At 40.6% G+C, this 24,508-nt stretch overlaps 1 protein-coding gene across 10 annotated transcripts in view; it reads left to right on the plus strand.

Annotated features, from left to right (window-relative positions):
• LOC106087756 (arginine kinase) overlaps positions 1–24,508 on the plus strand; it is a 159,395-nt gene that overhangs the window by 60,251 nt on the left and 74,636 nt on the right. For all 10 annotated transcript variants that reach the window (XM_059369207.1, XM_013252897.2, XM_013252901.2 and 7 more), the window contains exon 3: positions 17,191–17,250. In XM_059369207.1, the coding sequence (XP_059225190.1) occupies positions 17,191–17,250 (60 nt within the window). The remainder of the gene's footprint in view (positions 1–17,190; positions 17,251–24,508) is intronic.

Raw genomic sequence — 24,508 nt, forward strand, 5'->3', positions numbered from 1 at the left:
CCATCAACAAACGTATTTATTATGGTCTGAATCGGTCTATAGCCCGATACAGATCCCATATAAATCGTTCTCTCTATTTTACTTCGTGAGCCCCAATGGGCGCAATTCTTACACGAATTGGCTGAAATTTAATTGTGGTCCGAACCGGACCATATTTTGATATCGTTTAAATAGCAGAGCAACTCTTTTCTTATATCCTTTTTTGCCTAAGAAGAGATGCCGGGAAAAGAACTCGACAAATGCGATCCATGGTGGAGGGTATATAAGATTCGGCCCGGCCGAACTTAGCACGCTTTTACTTGTTTTGCCTAAAAAGAGATACCGGGAAGAGAGGTTGACAAATGCTATTCATGGTGGAGGGTATATCAGATTCGGTCCGGCCGAACTTGGCACGCTTTTACTTGTTACAAACTTACCTAGCCCAACTGCCATACTCCAGACTGAAGATGATAGATTCTTCAAAAGTTAGTCACACGTTTCGTTGCAAAGAACAATTTCTCTTGACACCACTCAACTTAAGGGCTAAAGTGTTTAGCTTTCCGTTAGTTTTTGTAAGTCCTTAATTTGCGACCTTCATTCGCATTACCTTCCCCAACACGAATTGCGTTTAGTTCACCTTTTCTTTTGCGGATATTGCACGCCATAACTTCGGAATTGGTTGGCATTTATTTATCTTTTCCATGAAATCCCCCCAAAAAAAATTGGAAACAGTGAAAGCAAACATCAATAAAGTGAACATAATTGTCTTAATTATGGCTTATGAATACATATTAGCAATGAAAAGTCCCTCAAGCTTACGTGTAAACATTGTTTAATTGCCAATTCAATCTGCAAAGTGTTTTCGATAATTTTTATTTCACCCCAACATGCAATCCCTTACCGCACTTAATTTGAAAGCAAGAAAAACTGCTCAAAGTGAAATTTTCCTTTTGCCGATGACACCCAAGGCACGCACCGCACAAAATAAAGCAAAACGTTATTAATGACAGCAAAAAAAAAAAAAAAAAACAAAACAAAAAGACACACACTTTGCGTGTCCTTCTTGTGTTGTGACGGATTATGGCAGTTTAGCCTCACCCTTAGTGGTGTGGCCTTGTGGCATCAACGCCTCTCCCATTGGCCTGTTTGAATGTATATGGCACCGCAGACATGTAGATGGTGGCGACTCTATATCAGTTATAATATGTATATCTTCATCTGCATACGAAAATAATTTTCGCCACAAAATATCTACCAGATTAAGGCAACAAGTTGATTACAAAGTCTAATGCGAATTTCAAGAAATTGCACGAAATAATGGTTGGTTGATAGAAAGGGAAAATCAACAGCAATTCCTATGAAAACAATAGTCAAAGATACACTAAATTCGGCTGTATAGAACCTTGCATATTCAACATCTTGAATTCTGCTAAAAAATTACTCAAGTTAGCCGGGGGGTCGAGAGTGCGAGGCACTGCTGCCATCGGCACAATCTTGGATTGGCGGAACCCTAGTATTGCCATCTGGAAGATCATGTTACACGAATGGATCAAAGCTAGAGGACAGAGTGGGCCCTGGGGGTTTGCATTGAGAACCCATGGACTGTGATCTGTTCTAGACTGCCTGTCTATAATACGGTCCTGCAGGCGGAGATCCGGGCGATCACGGAATGCGTGAAGCGGTGTGGTGCTAACACGAGTAAGTCGAGTGGGAACATCTTTACCGACAGTAAAATTGCCATAGTGGCAATAACAACCAGGACGGTAAGATCATGAACAGTCTTGCAGTGCAGGAAGGAGATTAACGCCTTCTCTGAGGATGGAAAAATCCGAATCATTTGGGTGCGGGGCCATAACGGAGTAAGAGGGAATGAAAGTGCAGATGATTTGGCGGGGAAGGCCAGAGGACTGCTTGGTTAACCCGAAGCCTTTCGGGTCGATGCAGTCCGAGTTAAGGGAGGGGCGAGGAATGCGCATGCAACATTGTGGAACAGCGAAACAGTCGGTAGGACGGCGAAAATCCTATGGGGTGATCCAGATCGTGAGAAGAAGAGGTTATTACTGAAAGTAGGAGTAAGAAGCAGGACAGTTTAGCTATTGGTATCATAACGGGAAACATAGGACTACGAGCTCACTTATGTAAAATCGGTGCGGCATGTGATAGCATGATTTAAATAGATTTAACTGGCAGTCATCAGACTCATTGAAACGTTTTCGCCCATTGTGATACAACAGGAGAAGGAAGATGCCTTATAGTTCCTACCATTGAACCATCCAGATTGGTTTAGAAAGCCCAACAACTCGCAAATGTTTACATTTGCATAATCAGACAAGTTCTCAAAGAAATGAGAATCTAAAGTGGTAAACCTTCGTCCTCCCAGTATGGGACACACACACAGTATGGACTCTTCTTCTTCGACATCCTCACAGCTTCTGCAAAAGTCGTTACTTGCAAGCTTTTGTATGTCAGCATGTTTATGGATCAGACAGTAACTTGTCTGTCATTCGTTGCCCTTTGGGCCTGATCCTGATGACTTAGCTTGCATGTCGCTAAAGACATTTTCACAGATTACAGTTCCTCTGGAACGTGTAAGGTAAGTAAGGTAGTTCCTAGTCTCGCAAGCACGTCTGGTCTACAATTCTCTGGGATAGCTCTGTGCCCCAGCAATCAGAACAGGTGAATTTGAACTGTTCAGCCGTCTCGTTTCCACAACTTTGAATTCAGAAAAACTTTTTCCAGGAATTTAATAGCTGCCTGACTGATCGACGAATTTTCCAAGACTTTAAATTTCATCCCTGTAAATTGGCTGTTGTGCAAGAATTATTTGAACGCGATTTTGTTGCCCGTCAAAATGCATGTGAAACTCTGGTTGGCAAGCTGCCTGAAGATGCGGTAGTTTTTCCAGTGACGAGGATCACTTTCACATTTCTGGCTGCGTCAACAAGCATAACATGGTTTATGTCGATCGACCACGAACCATAGCACACCTCAAGAACAATATTCACGAGGCCATTGTCAACGAACAGCTTCGGATTAACCACGTTTATTGACGGCAGTCCTCTGGCCTTCACTGTCAAATTGTCTGCCCTTTTATTCCCCCTTACTCCGTTATGGACCGGCACCCAAATGATGCGGATGGTGCCATCCTCAGATAAGGTGTTAATCTCTTTCTTACACTGCAAGACTGTTCGTGGCCGTACCGTTCTGGTTGTTATTGCCCTTATGGCAATTTTACTGTCAGTAAAGATGTTCACAATCGAGGTCCTCGCGTTAGCACCACATCACTTCACGCATTCCGTGACTGCCCGGATCTCCGCCTGCAGGACCGTCTTATGGCCAGGCAGTCTAAAACAGATCTCAGTCCCTGGGTTCTTAAAGTTGTTTTCCAGGTCCACTTTGTCCTCTAACTATCGGAAACCTCTTCCTTTTCTTCCTGGTTTCCCATCGTCGCCACGATTATATCGCGATGGTATAAGCTGGTCCCATCCTCAATCCATTCTCCCATCGCCTTAGGTCTCATAGCCTCAGTGGCTGCCTCACACTTAATCTGTATGTCAATGGGTCGGATATCTAGAATAGTCTACAGTGCTCTAGTGGTCGTGGTCCTCATCGCTCTGCCTATGCCAAGACAACATGTTCTCTGAACCTGCTGTTTGGTCCTCATATTGCACTTTTTCTCAATAGCAGTCTACCAAACTACTGAGGCATAAGTAAGAATTGGTCTAATCATGCTTTTGTAGAGCCAGTGGACTGTCAACGGGTTCAGCCTACGGCCCGTCTACATAGTGCCCAACATCTGTGAGACTTCTCAGTACGCTCCTGAATGTGACACTTCCAATTCAGTCCTAAGTATTTGACCTTGTCAGATATGGAAATCGTTTGGTTGAGGAAAGGTGGTGCGACAAATTGGCCCACCTTCGTCTTTCTCGTGAGCAGGCATATTCAGTCTTCTTTGGGTTAACATTGAGACCCCCTAAGTCTAGCCCAGTCATATACCATATGCAAGACTCTTTCGGCTCTTCTGGATAGTAGGCTCGGATTCTTTCCCCTAAAAAGTATTAAACATCGTCTGTGTAGCAAGCGGTTTCAAATCAGTCCTCAGTCAGCATCCGTTATAGGTCATTTATTGTGGTCATCCAAAGGAGTGGCTATAAAATGCCCCCCTGTGGCGTACACTGTGCCACTTTCTCCCTTATATTTATGTTATGGGACCCGCAATTTATCAACCTATTCCTTAGCGTGTGGTTTATCCAGTCTCTAGGGACCCGGTCCACCTGGTACTGGGGTAAGGATTATTAAAAGCTCCTCGATGTCAATACAATCCGCCAATGTGTACGTCTTGGCATCGAGGGATTCTTCTTTTTTATGTACAACCTCGTGCAGGGCACTCTCCACCGACCTTTCCTTGACATAGGCATGCTGTTGGTATTTGAGCAGTTCGCTAAATGTCCTACTCTTAATTGTGATGCCCACAATACGTTCCAGGGTTTTGAGTAGAAAGGATGTATGGCTTATAAGTCTGTAGGCCTTTGGTGTCTCATAACTTGCCTTGCCGGGCTTGGGTATAAATACTACCCTTGTCTCCCGCCATGCTTTCGTAATATATGCAAATCTTAGGCACGCTGTAAAAAGTGGCCAGATGAGAGCCTGATAGTCGGCCTCCTTCGGTAGTAACGCCGGAAATATTCCATCAGTTCCGGGTTGGAAGCTCCTCAAGGCTTTCGTGACCATAAATTCCATCATGATAAGCCTTCGATCAATCTCATTATTCCAGGATTGAGGGGTCTCCTTGAGCCCCGTCGTAGCCTGTGGAAAATGAGTTTTATCAAAAACTTTAACTTGTTGTCCGTTGTCTCTGTTCTCACTCCATGTCGTCTACTAAAGTTTCAGTTTGGGCATGGGTTTTTGAGAGAAACTCTTTCACCTGTTTGCAGAAAAGCTTCCAAGAGGCACGTTTTGCCGCTCTGGTAATCTTATTGTATTCCTTAAGCCGTGTGTAATACACATCTCAATATACTTTCGCCTTTTAACGACGTGCTCTGTTAAAAAGTCTGCTGACCTCTTTCCCAATATTGCGAATTTCCACGGCCATCCAGAGTTTTTCTTGAGCTGATTTTCTTTATCGAAGAGGACAACTATCTTCGAAGAACCCCACCAGTGCAGTCGTAATCCTGTTGACATTTTCGTCAATGTCTTCTATGCTTGGACAATCTAAATTATCTTGCCCAAGTCTTTTTCTGAGTAGCCTTCCGAATTTTGTCCACTTGGTTTTCAACTTATTCCTATTCTAAACCTAGTTAAGCGATTGTCGGAGAAAGAGTGTTCCATGGAGACCCTCCAATTTTGAACCTCATCGCTTAGATTTTCCGAACATATTGTCACATCTAATAACTCTTCCATAATCCTATTAACAAAGGTAGCGGTGTTACCAATATTAAGTGTTATTAGGTCGCTAGTATTCAAGAACTCTGCCAGGGCTTGGTCCCGCTTATTAGTGTTGGTACTACCCCACTAAATGTGGTGAGAGTTCGCATCACACCCTATTAGTACCTCGTTACCAGTCTGTTTTGCTTTCCTCACCAGCCGTTGCAGATCCGGCGTGGGTGGCGGCGTTGGAGAGTCGAAAGGCAGATAAAGTGATGTCAGGTATGCTCCACCGTCTCCTTGTCCCACCACTGTTGCATCCGACGTTGACAACTCTGGGGAAAAGATATAATTCAAATTTTTATGACAAATAACGCAGGTCTTCGGCCGACTACTAGTGTTAGCATAGAATAATTGGTAGTTGATATGGTTCAGTCCAGAAACTTTGTTCCGGGTCGTCCGTGGCTCCAGAATTAAAGCAATATGAATCTTTCATATAAGTAAGTTTCTCTAGGGCACCCTGCATAAACCACTCATTTTGATTGATGGTAGAACAATGACATAAAATATGGGCGGCATAATGGGGTGATGGGTGAAACTTCTCTTTAGAGTCGGTAGGTGCTTTGCACCTAAACTTGTTAACGTGAAAAACTGAATGTTGGCTCAATTTGATTAGGTTAAGTTGAAAAGAGGGTGCGGATATTAATCCGCCCCATGCCACTATGGCCCAGGTGTATGTCCATAGTGGCATGGGGCGGATTAATATCCAGTACATTTCAATTCTATTCTTATGTAGATGACGTTATAAAATGTGTGTTATCTCTTTCACTGTGGTTATTTATGGCTTTGTTTATCCTTTTCCTCTTAATTTACAATATGATTCAAACTTCTGACAATATCTACATAGGAAAAACTTTTGAGTTATTAATATTTTTTCTGCACACAAATGATTTATTATTCCATTATCTGACTTCGGAAAACCAAAATATATTCTTTATTTGATTTTCGGAACTGTTGGAATGTGATTGAGCTCTCCCAACACTTTGATAGTAAACTCCTCCTACCTTCTGCATATACCCCAACTAGCAATATACCCGTTTTGTTAGAACTCCACTACTAGTCATTTGGTATTGTCAGTGAAGCCAACAATTCCATTAACATTTTCATAACACCATGACAAAGTTCAGTTTAATTGTTTCGCTGAAGTACATGTGAGCTCATTAATAAGGAAAAATGTAAATAAATATAAAATGAGCCTTAAATCAACATAATTAAATGGCACTTAATTAGACGATTAACAAAATGAAATTAAGTGTAAAAGGAGATTAACATTCCAGCTCACATATTGTATCCTTAGTTACATTTTCCTTGGTTAATATGCAAATATTTCCTAAGAGCTGGAAAAAGTGGAACACATTGTCATGCGCAGGAAACTTGGAGGAGTGATAGAATTTTTCATGGATTTGGATTGAGAACAAAGAAGAAAATTTTATGGGAGTCTCATATTGACCAAAGTTTTCATGGAAATCTTAATTGGACGAAAAATTTCTGATTATGAGCTGATATTGGTGGAATTTGGAGAGGTTTACATGTAATGGTCTCCTTCTTCCATTGCCAAGCACTGAAGTACTAGCAATGAAATTTGAACCAATTTTGTTACCAGGAACAGGCAAGAGGTAATAAATCTCAAAGTGACCAAGTATATATATTTTACTAGCTGAACCAGGCCCGTTCCACTGTGCCTTCTATTACTTTATATGGAGCAAAATTTTCCTTTTAGTATTTATTTTCGACAATTATTTCAGTGAAATACCGAAAATAGTATATCGCTTGACTAACAGTTTAACAATATAAGTGCCTTTATCTGAATCTCATAAGTTTTGGATGAAGGGTGTACTCCATTCAAAAAATACTTTATTTCAGCCCTATATTCTTATGATGTCTGATTTAGGGGTGTTTTCAGGGGTGAGGTGGTCCCCCAGACACTTGGCCCTGAAAATATATCAGCATAGTGCTCTGCTCTCAAATATCATTTTTTAAACCTCATTATGCCATTGGTTTTAAGGGGAGTTTACAGGATGGGGCGTCCCCCAAAGACATGGCCCCTAAATTGGTTATCAAATTTGTTTTCTAATCTCAAATACCTTTCATTTGAGCCACATATTGGCATGGTCGAAAAATGTTTTCCCTTTGGGGGCTGTTTTGGGGAATGGGTGATGCCCTAAATACATGGTCCTACATTTGGATATCAAATTCGTATTCTACTTCCAAATACCTTTATTTGAGCCCCATATTACGATGGTCAGTAAAAAATTGCTGTTTGTGGGGTATTTTGGGAAAGGGGTAGACCCCCTGAAAATTGGTCCCGAAAGTGGGTATCAATTCTTGCTCTACCCCCCAATATCATTTAAGCTCCACATTGACATGGTCGGTAAATATGCCCGGTTTATGGGGTGTTTTGGGGATTAGGGTGGTCCCCCAACCATTAAGCCCTGAAAATATATCATATACCTACAATATATCGGATTCGTGTTCTGCTCTAAAAACCCTCTTAGTTGAGCCTCATATTGCAATAGTCAGCAAATACTTTCTATTTAGGTGGTATTGTGGGGGTGGGGTGGACCCATGGACACTTTTCCCGAATATTGATATCAGATTCGTGCTTTACTCCCAAAGACCTTCCATTTGAGCCCCATATTGCAATGGTCGTAAATTTGTCCCCTTTGGGGATGTTTTTGGTGAGAGGCGGTCCCCCAAACACTTGGTCCCATATTTGGATATCAGATTCGTACGCATAGGTTAGCATGTCCGCCTATGACGCTGAATGCCTGGGTTCGAATCTTGGCGAGACCATCAGAACAAATTTTCAGCGGTGGTTTTCCCCTCCTAATGCTGGCAACATTTGTGAGGTACAATGCCATGTAAAATTTCTCTCCAAAGAGGTGTAGCACTGCGGCACGCCGTTCGGACTCGGCTATAAAAAGGAGGCCTCTTATCATTGAGCTTAAACTTGAATCGGACTGCACTCATTGATATGTGAGAAGTTTGCCCCTGATCCTTAGTGGAATGTTCATGGGCAAAATTTGCATTTTGATTCGTATTCTACTCTCAAATACCTTTCATTTAAGCCCCATATTTCCATGGTCAGTAAATAAGTCCTGTTTCGGGGGTGTTTTGCGGAAGGGGTGGACCCCCAGAAACGTGGTCCCACATTTTGATATTAGATACATATTCTCTTCGCAAAATACCATTCATTTGAGTCCCATATTGCCATGGTCGGTAAATATGTCCGATTTAGGGGTGTTTTGGGGGTTGGGGTGGTCCTCCTAACACTTGGTCCGACAATTGGATATCAGATACGTTTTTTACTCTTAAATACCTTTCCCCTAGGTACCCCATCCAATATTTGGATACCAAATTTTTTACTTTTAGGGTACTATATGAGAGCATACATAATTTCACTTAAATCGCACCACTCATCTCCGAGATCTGGCGGTTCTCAAAATATGGGTAGGGGGAGGGTCCGACCCCCCATTCAGATATCAAAAAATGTAGTACCCTATTATCACCACGGGGTTATTATGCACCATCTGTGAAAATTTCAAGACAATCAGTTCAGCCGTTTCTGAGTATACAAGGAACACACAAACAAACAATCCTACAAACAAACTCAAATTGATTTTAGAATGGGGGTATACTAGTTTCGTCATTGTGTTTGTAACTACTCGAAATATTCGTCTGAGACCCCATAAAGTATAGATATTTTTGATCGTCGTGACATTTTATATCGATCTAGCCATGTCCGTCCGTCTGTCTGTCGAAAGCACGCTAACTTTTAAAAAAGTAAAGCTAGCCGCTTGAAATTTTGCACAAATACTTCTTATTAGTGTAGGTCGGTTGGGATTGTGAATGGGCCATATCTGTCTATGTTTTGATATAGCTGCCATATAAACCGATCTTGGGTCTGGATTTCTTGAGCCTCTAGAAGGCGCAATTCTTATCCGATTGGAATGAAATTTTGCACGGCGTGTTTTATTATGATATCCAATAACTGTGTCAAGCATGATATAGCTGCCATATAAACCGATCTTGGGTCTTGACTTGTAGCTGCCATATAAACCGATCTTGGGTCTTGACTTCTTGAGCCTCAAGAGTGCGCAATTCTTATCCGATTGGAATGAAATTTTGCACAATGTGTTTAGCTATGACTTCCAACAACTGTGCTAAGTATGGTTCAAATCGGTCCATAACCTGATATAGCTGCCATATAAACCGATCTTGGGTCTTGACTTCTTGAACCACTAGAGGGCGCAATTCTTATCCGATTTGAATGAAATTTTGCACGAAGTATTTTGGTATGATATCTAAAAACTGTGCCAAATAAAGTTCAAATCGGTTCATAACCTGATATAGCTGCCATATAAATCGATCTGGGATCTTGACTTCTTGAGCCACTAGAGGGCGCAATTCTTATCCGATTTGAATGAAATTTTGCACGACGTGTTTCGTTATGACATCCAACAACTGTGCTAAGTTAGGTTCAAATCGTCAATAACCTGATATAGCTGCTTTATAAACCGATCTGGCGTCTTGACTTCTTGAGCCTCTAGAGGGCGCAATTCCTATCCGATTTGTCTGAAATTTTACATGACGTATTTTATTATGATTTTCAACAACTGTGCCAAATAAGGTTCAAATCGGTTCATAACCCGATATAGCTGCTATATAAACCGATCTGGGATCTTGACTTCTTGAGCCTATAGAGGTCGCAATTATTATCAGATTTGCCTGAAATTTTGTACGACGGATCCTCTCATGACCATCAAGGTACGTGTTTATTATGGTCTTAATCGGTCTATAGCCTGATACAGCTCCCATATAAATCGATCTCTCTGTTTTAATTCTTGAGCCCCCAAAGGGCGCAATTCTTATTCGAATTGGCTGACATTTTACACAAGTCTCCAACATAGAATATAATTGTGGTCCGAACCGGACCATATCTTGATATGGCTCTAATAGCAGAGCAAATCATTTCTTTTATCCTTTTTTTGCCGAAGAGATGCCGGGAAAAGAACTCGACTTATGCGATCCATGGTGGAGTGTATATAAGATTCGGCCCGGCCGAACTTAGCACGCTTTTACTTGTTATGTATAAGATTGAGTCTTAGACTAATATTAAGAGCTCGTACAGATATTTACAATGACAAAGTTAGTTACCTTCCACCTTATGAATGTAATAAATCGTTTTGCGATTTCTAATCTGTAAAAAACATTTACGTTACCAAAATCATATACAAAGTCTGGTTTATATGTCATCTATATTTTTTACTATATGCCATTAAGTTATTAGATGACTCGGCTCCTGTTAGCCTTCTGGCAATTTCTGACACGCCAAAAATGCACAACAGCCAGACAAATTAATAAGAATCGTGATGAAACCCTCTACCAAAATTGACCTCCTTCTCTCCCCAGAAAGTAAAAAAAAAAAAGAAATAGAACAAGCAGCAACAACATGTTGAAACCACAAATAATTTTTTGTTAATATGACTTTTCATAAAGTAACAACCGGCGGACATTAGATTTTGGTCGTTGGTATTTTGAGATAAGTGGTATAGAAAGGACGAAGGAGTCACCATGTTCACTAGCTACCAAATAATAACTATGAAAGTAGGTCTAAATGTTTGAGCGGGGGAGTGCAGCGGACTGGTGACGACGATGTCTTTGTTGTTTCTACTGTGTTCCACATATTGAACATGTCATTTTGTTGACCAAGTCACTAACACACAAATAGTGGGAAAAGAAAATACAAAACTATGAGAGTGTATTAGGTGTCATACCGGGCCATACAGTGGGGCGTATAAATGTGAAAAATTGTTTGACGATAATGCCTGGCACTTGCATATACTCCGAAAGCCTGGCAGGAGGCAAGGGTGGTATTTATACCCAGGCCCGGTAAGGCAAGTTAAGCGACACCAAAGACCTACGGACCTATAACGCTTATGTCTGTTCTACTCAAAACCATGGACCTCATTGTGGACACCATGATAAAGAGTAGGATATAGGCATGATGTTTGTATTTGAGCAGTTCGCTGGATACTGCTCAAATACAAACATCATGCCTATGTCAAGGGAAGGTCGGTGGAGACTGCCCTGCACGAGGTTGTGCATTAAATAGAAAAATCCTTCGATGCCAAAAAGTACACCCTGGCGGTATGCATTGACATCGAGGGGCCGTTTAACAATGTGCGGACCAACACACTGATCTAATCATCAGACATGTACCGGGTGGACCCGGTCCTTAGAGACTGGATAAACCATATGCTAAGGAACAGGTGGATTAATTGTGTGTCCCATGACATAAATATAAGCGAGAAAGTGGCACGCCACAGTGGGCGCATTTTATCGCCACTATGATCACCATAAATGACCTATTACGGATGCTGACTGAGACGAGATTTGAACCCGTCTGTTACGCAGACCATGTTATAATACTTCTAACGAGTAAGGATCCGAACCAGCTATGCAGAAAGGCCGAAAGGGCCATGCATATGGCATATGACCAGAGGTCTCATTGTTAACCCAGAGAAGACTGAAATATGCCTGTTCACGAGGAAGACGAAGGTGGGTCACGTTTACTCAATAAAACGATGGGGATTCCAATATTATGTGGTCTAGTCTAAACTTCAAGAAGTCTACCGCTTGCTGTCGCTGTTTACTCGCCGGATTTGGCGGATGTGAATATTCGCAAGTTGTTGGGTATTTCAAAGCTATCTGGATGGTTCAACCGTAGGAACTCGAAGATATCTTCCTTCTCCTGTTCCTGTGACAGTGGACGAAAACGTCTAAGTGAGTATGATGACATACTGCTACACAAAACCTAAACTAATGGCTAAGCTTAATGGCCTTAACCGCCTGGTTCTAGGAGACTTTAATGCGCATCACGTTTCATGGCATTCTTCTCCAGGTAAAGATCTGCGGGCCATCGCTTTGGCAGAGCAGATTGAAGGCTGCAACAGCTCTCAGAGATTTGTATTACATCCCCTGATTTCTTTATTGACGTATCCTGGCAAGCCATCATTTCTTTGGGATCAGACCACTTCCCCATAATTCTTACCATCGACTTACCTTAACCGACTTCATAACCTATGAGCGCAGAACGTTTATCAATCGGAAGAATGCCGATTGAGTCCGCTTCAGAGAGTACACCAATTGCCGCTTCAGTGAACTGACAACCCCCACTGAACTGTTTTAGTTGTCGAGAGGAAATTCCAAGACATCATTAACACAGCAGCTGCTCGCTTTATAACAGGCGGTTGAATATCCCAAGTGCAGCCCAATTTCCCGGCGTAGGCAGTGGTACTCGCAGACGAGCGTAAAGGGCGTTGCACTAACCCCACTTACCCCAGAATCAGCGAGCTAAATTTAAAAAAAAAAGCATGATAGTCAACGATCTTAAGCGGAATCTGTGGCTGAAACATTAGGAACAATGTGACTAAGGTACCGTTTTAAGCAAGCACTCCGCAGATAGACGGAATAACAGGACCTCAGTCACTTTTGGCGCCGTAATTGTGACGGATCCGAAGAGATGCGCCAGGTTGAGCAATGTTACTTCGGCACCGGTTTAGGCAAGCTTGGCCTATTGTTAAGTCACTCTCAAAACCCGGTAGATGGGATGACAGAACCTCAGTCACTTTTGGCGACCTAACTATGACCAATCCAAAGAGATGCCAGGTTGTTCAACCGTTAATTTATTGTACATCCGGAGAGTAACTAGGCAAGGAGAAGAGTCATTTGTCGTATCCTCGGTCTAAGATCCGATGGACAGCCATCACATTTTACACATCACGAATTTAGGAATGTCATCCGTAGCGCCAAGTCATCCAAGACGTTGGGCCCGGCGTAATCTTGTCACTCATGCTGAAGAAACTGGAGTCGAGTACCTTATAACTGTCCTCAATCTGTCTTTGAGCATTGTAATAGTACCCGACTTTTGGAAGATGGGAAGAGTGATTCCACTACTGATGCCTGCAAAGGATTCGAATAAGGGGAAATCGTATAGACCGATCTCTCTTCTCTCACCTATAGCCAAGACGCTTGAGGGACTACTCCTCCCGAACCTCTTTGTAGAATTTCAATTCGCTGGGCGTCAGCATGGATTTCGAAGATTGCATAGTATAACAACTGCTTTGCATGCCATTACCGCACAAATTTGCCGTGCTTTCAAACAGTCTAAGCCATGTGATCGGAAGGTCCTCGTGACACTGGACCTATCAAAAGCATTCAACACGATCAGCAATGATAAACTTTTTGTTAACATCGCCAACAGGTCGCTCTAGCCAGGCCTAAACAGTGGGTCGCGAGTTATCGGCCAGTAATTTGTGGAAATCAGGGATAAGAAGTCGAAGAACCGTGTAAAAGGATTTCCCCAATGTGGGGTGATACCTCCACCAATGTTTAACCTTTACCTACTCTCTATTCCACCCCCTCCGGAAGGCATAGAGATTGTATCATACGCGGACGATTATACGGTTATGGCACTAGGCCCCCCATTGTTGGCATCTGCGATAGGTAAACGTCTACCTCGACGAACTTGCTGCTTATTCCTCTGCAAGAGATTTGAAGATATCTGCCACTAAATGTGAGGTGAATAATGAGTAACTGTTCTGACCATCAAGTGTCTCTAAATACTTGGTGTCACATTTGACTGCTCTTCAAGATTCTCCTCACATGCCACAGCAATTTCCGATTAAGTCAAAAGCAAAAACAAAGTCCTCAAGTCACTTACCGGCAAAACTTGGGGCGCTGAAAAAGGAACTTTGTTGACCATACAAAGCAATTGGCTAATTTGTGGTAAGATATTCATCTCCAGTATGGTCTCGTTAGCTATATGAAGCGTAGTGGAATACTATTCAGACCTGTCATAATGCCGATCAGCAAACAATGATCCTACCCGTGCGAAGACATAACAACATGCTGTCTAAGCAATACATTTTGGGTTGCTATCACAGGGAACATCCAAATCATCATTATATAGATAGGTATCCACCGCCCAGAAGACTCACGATGGATCATCATGGCACAATGCTTTATCTTGGAACCATCGATATGCGAACAAAATAGAAACCAAATCGGATAATGTCTTGATATGGATCGAGTTCTCGATTTAAGGTCTTAGGCACATATAACCCGCATTTATTACCCGATTTCCCTAAAAAATGATATAGTGAGTCTTAGAAACCTTAACCGCCATATCGAATATAGTCCAGATCGAACAATATGTTACAAAGCCCCTATATAAACCGATTTTCCAATTTAAGGTCTATGGGCTTTAGACTGTAGCTGCTAAACTCAATAATCGCAACATTCAATATTTTAGCAAAGTCGCCAGTAGCTATATATACCTGTGGGACGGAGAACACAAAGGTCATTTCCATTCCAAAAGCAGGAAAACCGAACCATACGAAAACGAAAGATTAGTCTGTCATTCTTCATGCTGAAGACACTTGGGAGGTTGATAGAAACATATCTTAGGTCTAAGAACGCTGGAGATCGCCTGTCTCGGCAACAACATGCATATAGTAAGGGCAAGTCCACTGAAACAGCCCTTCACGAACTAGACGGCTACATAGAGGGTTCTCTCGTTGTCAAGGAATATACAATGGTAGTGTTTCTTGATATTGAAGGTGCTTTCAGTAATGAAAACCCGATGTCAAACATGAAAGAGTTGGACTTTCTAGGCGTCAACTCTACCGTAAGAAACTTTTTTAATAACTTACTTACTAAAAGATGCATTGCGGCAGGCTTGGGATCTGTAGATTTTAAAAGATGGCTCAGCCGAGGAACTCCTCAAAGAGGTGTACCGTCTCCTCTTCTTTGGAACATAAACAATGCAAGACAGAAGTAGTTCTTTTCAGAAGGAGATACAATTTACATACAGTGGCACCTGTCTCCTTGGGAAGAGTTGGGGTGTTGTGCTGGACAGAAAATTTAAATTCAAATCCAACATTTTGGAAAGGTCAAGAAAGGGGACTCTCGCCCTAAGCACCTGCAAGAGAACCATTGGCAAAAGTTGGGGTTTAAACCGTGTGTCATGCACTGGGTATATACTGCAGTTGTCATACCTGTAATGCTATATGGTATAGTTGCCTGGTGGACGGCGTCTCAAAGTCCACCTACTGTTTAATACTCATCCGTGTCCAAGGATGGGTTGTTTATGCATCACAGCCGCATTGAAGCAAATTGCTGCGACGACTGCTGTGAGGCTAAGGGAGCTTTCCCTTTGGTCATATGGCGGCTATGGACACTGTGTTATAATGGGTATTTGTTTTCTATTATATTTTCGGCAACACTGGTTTAAATAGCTCGCGCACGTTTGATGTTTTGTTTCAGTATCAAACATCTTCAGTTTGGTCTATTATTTAACCATGAATCGTCTTACTAACAAACAACGCTGGCAAATTATTGAATTTCATTATCAAAATCCGTACTCTGCTAAGAAATGGGTACGTTAATAAGCAGATTTGTTGAATTTGGAGTGAAGATCAGCCAGAAGCATTGCAAGAGCTACCAATGCATCCAGAAAAAGTCACAGTTTGGTCCGGTTTATGGGCTGGTGGCATCATTGGACCGTACTTCTACAAAAATAATGCGAATCGTAACGTAACTGTGAATGGTGAACGCTACCGTGAGATGAGATCCAACTTCTTTTTGCTCAAAATGCAAGAGCTTGACTTGCATGACATGTGGTTTCAACAAGACAGTGCCACAAGCGAGTTCGGTGAACATATTATTTCACGTTCGCGACCGGTCAATTGGCTGCCTAGATCGTGCGATCTACTCCTTTTGGACTAGACAAGCCCGCTTCAATTGGCGCATTGGAAGACAACATTGAAACATTTATTCGTGTGATATCGGCCGAAATATTGGATAGAGTATGGCAAATTGGGCTAAGCGAAAGGAATTGCGGATTATTTAAAAGAAAGTAAATGCATCTTTAATAAAACTTAGAATGAACTTTAATCAAATATACTTTTTTTACACTTTTTTTCTAAAGCAAGCTAAAAGTAACAGCTGATAACTGACAGAAGAAAGAATGCATTTACAGAGTCACAAGCTGTGAAAAAATTTGTCAAGGCCGACTATATGAAAAATCCGCAATTACTTTTTGGGCAACCCAATAGTTTTGACTACTTGCGCATATACCCCTGATCGGACTAATATAAGCATACGTTATAAACACCATGAAAGTGTTTATAACTTTAAAGTTTAGTTCTCCACAGTTTTGTGCTCCACTGTGTGTGCAACACCCCACTAGCCGGCTGGCTGGCTGGCTTCGCTCCTTAACCACTGCGACATTTTTATTGGGGAGTTTCCTTATTTCGTTTTTTTTTTTTGTTACTGTGTTTATTTTTTTGGTTTGTTAAAAGGTTCTATGAACTTAGTTTTTGATTTAGTTGTTAACCGGCTTTGTCAGGTGTTACACGTGTCCATTTCAATTTCGATTTTAGCTGTCCTGGAAAAAAACGGAAAGACCAACGGTGTCCATCATTATTGTAGAAAACTGGCCAACGTTCATTTGTATGTCTGGCTGCGTGGTTTTTGGACTTTCGGAGCATAAAATACTAGAAAATATATCTAATTGTGAATTAGTGCAATGAAGTTTTGCTTGATTGATTGATAAAATATTGATTCGTTTTAAATTCCCTTGTGAATTGTCTTTGTCCTTGTGCTTTCGTTAAGGTTGTCCGTGAAGCAGGTCAATATGTGTGTATATGAGTGTTTCGAAAATGAAAAATTACTAAGGAGTTTAATAAATTAATCTTTTGTTTTTTTGTTTTTGTCTTTCAGTATTACCCATGAATGGTCAGCTGCCAAATGACAGCGCCCGCAGGAGGCGAGGTAGTGATGGTAAGTTCGAAATGAAATGGAAAATGAGTCAATAGAAAAATAAATATATAGGTAAACATTTGAAAATTTGAAGGGTTAAGTAAATCGTCCGACCTCGATAATGTGTCACTGGCTCCCTAAGTTATGATGTTTTTCTTTGGGATGATTGAATCTTAAAGCCAAAAAAAGTAAATTTTTCTCAGTGCATTTAAAAAGATGGCTATTGGCAAATTTTGGAAATTTAAACGGCGAATCTTGCTGTTCACTTCAGTTGTCAAACCATAATGTTATTTGACAATATTGTACTTCAAAAATCCTTTTCAATACTCAGAGAGATCGAAAGGAAATGAGCAATTAATGTAGCTGAGCACATAATGCATAAAGACATTGTAGATAGGTGTAGGATAATATGATGCAACCATTGCACTGTGGTCGGACTTGTATGGAAAGAGCGGCCAAAAACACATACACCCAAAAAAAATTAGTCTGCCGATATTAGCAAACACTGTCTGCCGATATAAAATTAAAAATTTTTACATTACATGGGGAATTCTTAGGAAATTTTTGAACTTCCTAGCAACAATTGAAGCACTGGCAACCTATTGATATAAATTTTTCCTAATTTTAGTCATTAATTTCTTGTTTTTAAGCCTTAATATGATTTTAGTAGTTATTTGGTCTGGTATTCGTTAAAAAATGATCAAATTTAACAAAAAAAAAGTTTACGCTTTATGCCCCTAAATTTTAAGGATGAGGTGAAGCATATAAATTGTTTATTTATTTAAAATAATTTAAGGCCAATTTAAAATTTTTGCTATATGAAAACAGCAGAAAATCTTTGCTATTTTAGCAAAAAAAATACTGCTGTACCATTTTCAGCAGACTTTCTGCTGTTACAGCAAACATTTAGGCTGCTTTTATTAACAAATTTTTCTGAGTGTAAAAGTCATATGTATTACCCGATTTCGCTGAAATTTGGAACGGTAAGTTGTACTATGCCTAACGATTTCAGAACCGAATATGGTCCAAATCGGACTATACTCCGATATAGCTCCCATATGGTCCTATCTACCAATTTTTAGTTTTAAGCCTATAATTACCGCATTTATTACCCGATTTCGCTGAAATTTGGAACGGTGAGTTGTACTATGCTTACCAATGGCCGAACTGAATATGGTCCAAATCGGAGTATATTTCGATATAGCTGCTATATGGGCCGATCTGCCAATTTGCCGAGACCATTTCTAGTTGTTCATGGTAATTTACTAATATTTTCATAAAAACTTTGCACTTACACAAAGCCAAAACTGCCTAAAGGAGTGTTACATTGCCTTTACGATGCACTAGAGAGTTCTTAGTTATTGTCTTGGCTACAATACTTGTCTTAGTATTGGATCGAAATTCTCAATGGTTTGGCTGTCATAGGCCAAAATATCAAAAAAAAAACTTGACAAAAGTCTGAGAAATCAAAATCTGGAGGCATTTGGAATAATTTGCACTTTCACAGGGCCAAATCACCCTGAAGGAGCGTTCCAATGCTTTTGCGATGTCCTAGAGAGTTCTTAACTATTGTCTTGGCTACAATTCTTGTTCTGGTATTAGATCGGAGATCTCAATGGTTTGGCTGTCATAGGCCAAAATATCAAAAAAAAAACTTGACAAAAGTCTGAGAAATAAAAATCTGGAGACATTTGGAATAATTTGCGCATTCACAAGGCCAAAACTAACTGAAGGAGCGTTCCAAAGCTTTAGCGATGTACTAGAGAGTTCTTAACTATTGTTTTGACTACAATTCTTGTTCTGGTATTAGATCGGAGATCGCAATGGTTTAGCTGTCATAAGCCAAAATATCAAAAAAAAAAGTGCCAAAAGTTTGAAAAATCAAAATCTCGAGGCATTTGGAATAATTTGCACTTTCACGGGGCCAAATTACCCTGAAAGAGCGTTCCAATGCTTTTGCGATGTCCTAGAGAGTTCTTAACTATTGTCTTGGCTACAATTCTTGTCTCAGTATAAGATGGAAGATCTCAATGGTTTAGCTGTCATAGGCCAATAATTAAAAAAAAAAAACAAACTTGACAAAAGTCTGAGAATTCAAAATCTGGAGGCTTGATTTTTACCGTAGGCGTATGGTCTAGTGGAGTTTTTTACTCAGTACAATCCCAAAAATTAGAAACACGAAGGTCCCATTAAGATTTTATTCTTCCTAACTAATCGACCCACCCTTCTAGGCGTCAACTCTATCGTAAGAAAGTTTATTAATAACTTACTTACTAAATGCATTACGGCAGGCTTGGGATCTGTGCATCTAAAAAAATGGGTCAGCAGATGGACACCTCAAGGAGGTGCACTGTCTCCTCTACTTTGGAATATAGCCATTAACAATATATTATTGTCTCTGAAAGAAAACGGCGTAAAAGTGGTCGCGTATGCTGATGACTCTAAGAGATATACTTCAGGAAACTCTACGTGCAACAGCAAAGTGGGCTAGGTATAAATCCATCCAAGACAGAAGTAGTTATGTTTAGCAGGAGATACAAGTTGCCCACAATGGAACCTGTCTCCACGGGTAGAAAGAATGTTCCATTTACAGAAAGCGCAAAATACCTGGTTGGTTTGCTGGACAGGAAATTGAACTTAAAATCCAACATTTTGGAAAGGCCAAGAATGGCAACTCTTGCCCAATACACCTGCAAGAGAGCCATTGGCAAAACTTTGGGGTTTCGACCGCGTGTCATGCATTAGGTATATACTGCCATTAAATCAATGGAGAACTTATTTCTGAACAAAAAAACCATTTCTTTGAGAACGTGTCTAATTAAGCCGATGTTCAGATTCGCAAGTTATTGGGCTTTTTTAAGCAGTCTGGATGGTTTAACGGTTGGAACTAGAAGGTATCTTCCTTCTTCTATTCCTGTGGTATCACAATGGACGAAAACGTCAAAGTGAGTCTGATGGCAGACTCACTTTTGAATTTCTTGATGTCGTAGGTAGCGGGAAAGACATCGGCCGGAAGTCGATTCCAAATAATAACTGCCCTTACAAAAAAGGATTCTCTCGGTAGTGCATGGTCTGATCAGCTGGCCAATCGATTACAATTCGTTGTGAGCTTCTAGAAAATATTGTATTTCTGACAAACAACCTCAAGTCAGGAATCTCTGAAGACTGATTTCCGAAGAACACACACCGTGGAAGAAGAAGAACAGACTCACACAACACACATTTCGAAGATGTTGAAGGGAAACAGTAGAGTTGGATACTCTTCAATCCCCAATCAACACGGTCAAGCAGCTCCAGGAATGATTTTGAAGCTCCGGCCCATATATGCGAGTTATATTCCATTTTCGCCCTGATGTACGTAGTGTAGATACTTAGAAGATCAGAGGGAGTGAAATATTTCTTATACCGCTTAAGAATTGCCGTTGCAGTTTTTTTGGACCACCACCATGGCGTTTGTCAAACCTGATGTTTACTTTGGGGTGTTGCAGTTCGCCAACAACAGTCGATTGTGATTTTTCAGCCACATATAACCCAATCATACCAGTGCTTGAACTCAATCACGAATAACTTTCTTTTTAAATAAGCTCAAAAGCAAATGCAAAGTTCCAAAGCAGCTTCCAATATGTTTTACCGATAATAAGTCGCATTGACTGTGACGCCAAGCTCGATGAAAACGAGCGGTCATCGGCGGTCCCTGCTGCCCATACCATTTCTTGAGCAGCCAAATTTCTTCGGGTGGCCTTTAGTAGCCTCAAAATCGCACGCACGTGAGTTTGAAAATTCACCACGTTCAGGCAAGCGCAGCAACTCCTATGCTCTTTCGAGTTTAACTTTATTGTTTTGGTGTGTAATCGTGAGTCATTTGGAACTTGCAAGGCTTTACATTGTGCTTGTTTTTCAATTTATTTTGCATCCTTTCGAGATATAATCTCAGATCTTAAGCCATTTGATGGCCAGTAGTGGCAAGTATTTGTCGAGCCTTCATTTACCAATGTGGTGTTCATTGCTGACAGCTACAAGGCGCGTCCACTGGTTGCGGATAGTGGAATGCCCTATACGAAGTAGCTGCAACGGCAGTCGCGGACAATCAGCGGTATCGAGCGGAGAGTCTCAGTGAGAGGTCGGGCGGCACCGACTCTTGCACAAATACTGAGTACCTACGATGCTCGATATGACAAGGCGAGTTATTCGCGCTTTTATATAACGAGACGAGCTCAATGATTGGAGTTTTTCTGCAATGGAAAAGGAAAGCCAGAGATCACCACACACACCATCCACAATGGGACGCGTTTTGTCTTTGGTTAGAAGACCTTTCAACCATGTTAGGTGAGAATGCTTCAAGGGCCATACGTTGGTATGTTGTATTTGTATCGTATTTATTGCGAAAACGCCTCTATGACACAAATTCCACATTACCCACGCTCGACAACCCTGTCCCCTAGCTGTTTCTTTCCCAATGCATGTGTTTGTGTAATGGCGAATTTTTTGTCTGCGCTACTCTCATGGCATACACATAATTCTGTGCGCCCTATATGGGCAAGTCTGGCCCGATCTAAAACAAATAAAAAAAGCATGTCGAAAGGCTTAACACAACTCACTGTCCCAAATTTCGGCGAAATCGGACAACAAATATGCCTTCTATGGGCCCAAGATCTTAAATCGAGAGATCGGTCAATATGACAGCTATATCCAAATCTGACACGATCTGGGTCAAATTGAAGAAGGATATCGAAAGGCCTAATACAACTTACTGTACCAAAAGCAAAATCGGATAACAAATGTGGCTTTTATGGGCCTAAGACCTTAAATCGGCAGATCAGTCAATATAGGGACTATATCAAGATATCGTCCGATATAGACCATCAACCTACCTATTGACAAAACACCACTCTGGGCAAAGTTTCAGCTCAATATCTCTATTTTTAAAGATTGTAGCGTGATTTCAACAGGCAGACGGACAGACGGACGAACGGACATCTCTATTTTTAAAGACTTTACCGTGATTTAAACACACAGACGGAAGGACGGACATACGGACGTACATGACTAGATCGGCTTAGATTTTTTCTACGCTGAAGAATATATATACTCTATTTCGAATATTTCGATGTGCTGCCAACGGAATGACAAAATGAATATACCCCCATCCTTCGGTGGTGGGTATAACAAATACCATTTTTATATCCACCACCATAGGATGGTATATACTTATCTAGTCATTCTGTTCGTAACACCTCGAAATATTCGTCTAAGACCCCATAAAGTATATATATTCTTGATCGTCTCGACGTTCTGAGTCGATCTCGCCATGTCCGCACGTCCGTCTGTCGAGATCACGATAGCGGTCGAACGCGTAAAGCTAGCTGCTTGAAATTTTGCATCGATACTTAAAATTGATATAGGCCATTGGGGATTGCAAATGGGCCACATCGGTTCAGATTTAGATATTGCTCTCATATTAACTTATATCCCGATTTGACTTAATAAGCGGCTGGAAGCCGCAGTTTTTTCCGATTTGGCTTACATTTTGCATGTAGTCTTCGGTTGTGACTTTAAACAGCTGTGCCAAGTACAGTCCAAATCGATCTACAGGGTGGCTGATGAAAGCCGCTACCAAAAAAAAATGTAATAACTTTTTTTCTATTTAATAATAATAATTTAATAATTAATTTAATTAATTAATTAATTAATTTAATTAATAATAATTTAATAATTAATTTAATAATTTAATTTAACATGAATAAAAGAAAAATGTATTCCATACACCGAAAAAAAAATGTAGCAATATTCATCATTGTAGCAATATTCATCAGCCACCCTGTATAACCTGATATAGCTCCCATTTAAATCGATCTCCCGATTTAATTTCTTGAGCTCTTACAGGCCGCAAATTTTGTCCGATTTGACTGAAATTTTCCATGTGGTGTTCTACTACGACTTCCAATGAGTGTGTAAAACCTGATGTAGCTCCCATGTAAACTGGTCTGTCGATCATCCTTGTTTGATTTCAAGAAGCTTTAATTTTTGCTGGTTTGACAGAATTTTGGAATGTAGAATACAATTATTTTGTATACTTTTTTAGTCGAATCCATGGTGGTGGGTTCCTAAGATTCGGCGCGGCCAAACTTAGCACTATTTTGCTTGTTGTAGTTTGACCAGTGTGTCATGTCGGCTACCCTGTACCATTTGAGACTCCATACCACCACTGTTATACTGCCACTAAACTAACCTAATCTAAGGTCAAGTATTGCAAAAAAATTGGCTTGTCAAAAATCACAATTTTAAGTGTATTGTTGCATAAATATATTTATGGTGATCGGTTTGCTATTTTGAATTGCAGGATATAAATTACATTAAAATCCCCTTTTCTGAGCTGAATGGTCAGCCAACTTTTACTTCGCCACAGAGCGTAAAATTTTCTTAAACATCAGTTTGCTGAAAATGGGAAAGCAGATATGATAGCAATTAAACTACAAATCCTGTTAGAATATTGGACATATACTACTGCTAAACTGAAGCGTGCTAAGTTCAATCGGGCTGTGGATCGCATTTGTCATGTTCTTTGCCTGGTAATTCTTTATAGGGAAAAAGAGGATAATGGGTAAAAATTGTTATACTATTGGAGCTATATCAGGTTATGCACCGATTCGGGACATACTTAATTGGGATGTTGGAGACCATGGTAGAAGTCTTTGTGCAAAATTTCAACCAAATATAGGGGCTCAAGAAATAAAATCGGCAGATCGGTTTATATGGGAGCTTCATCAGGTTATGCATCGATGGAGACCACATTTCGCACGTACGTTGAAGGTCATAGGAGAAGTCATTGTACAAAATTTCAGCCAAATCTGAAAAGAATTGCCGCCTTTAGAGGCACAAAAAGTATAATGTGGAGATCGGTTTATATGGGCGCTACTAGCTCTACCCGGCCCGCTCTGCTGCGCCACGCGAAAAATAAGTTTCTTGCTTACTATCATATGCATCTCCCCAGTACAATTTAATTATCTGCTACCAAATACCTTTTATTAACTCCATAAAGCCATGATTGACATATATTCACATTTTGAAGGGGTAGGGGTAGACATATATTCACATTTGTTTTAATACCATATTCGTAATCTACTTGGGAATACCTTTTATTCGGGTCCACTTTTTATGTTCGGACCGCTGTTCGTATTATCATGATTGTCTAAATTGTCTACTTGTGATGGTTTTTGTTTTGAGGCAGCCCAATTGGTAATTACACCCAATTTTTAATATTCGATTATCCTATTGTACC

This window comes from Stomoxys calcitrans, chromosome 5 (genome assembly GCF_963082655.1).
Source record: "Stomoxys calcitrans chromosome 5, idStoCalc2.1, whole genome shotgun sequence".
In the NCBI taxonomy this organism is placed as follows: domain Eukaryota; kingdom Metazoa; phylum Arthropoda; class Insecta; order Diptera; family Muscidae; genus Stomoxys; species Stomoxys calcitrans.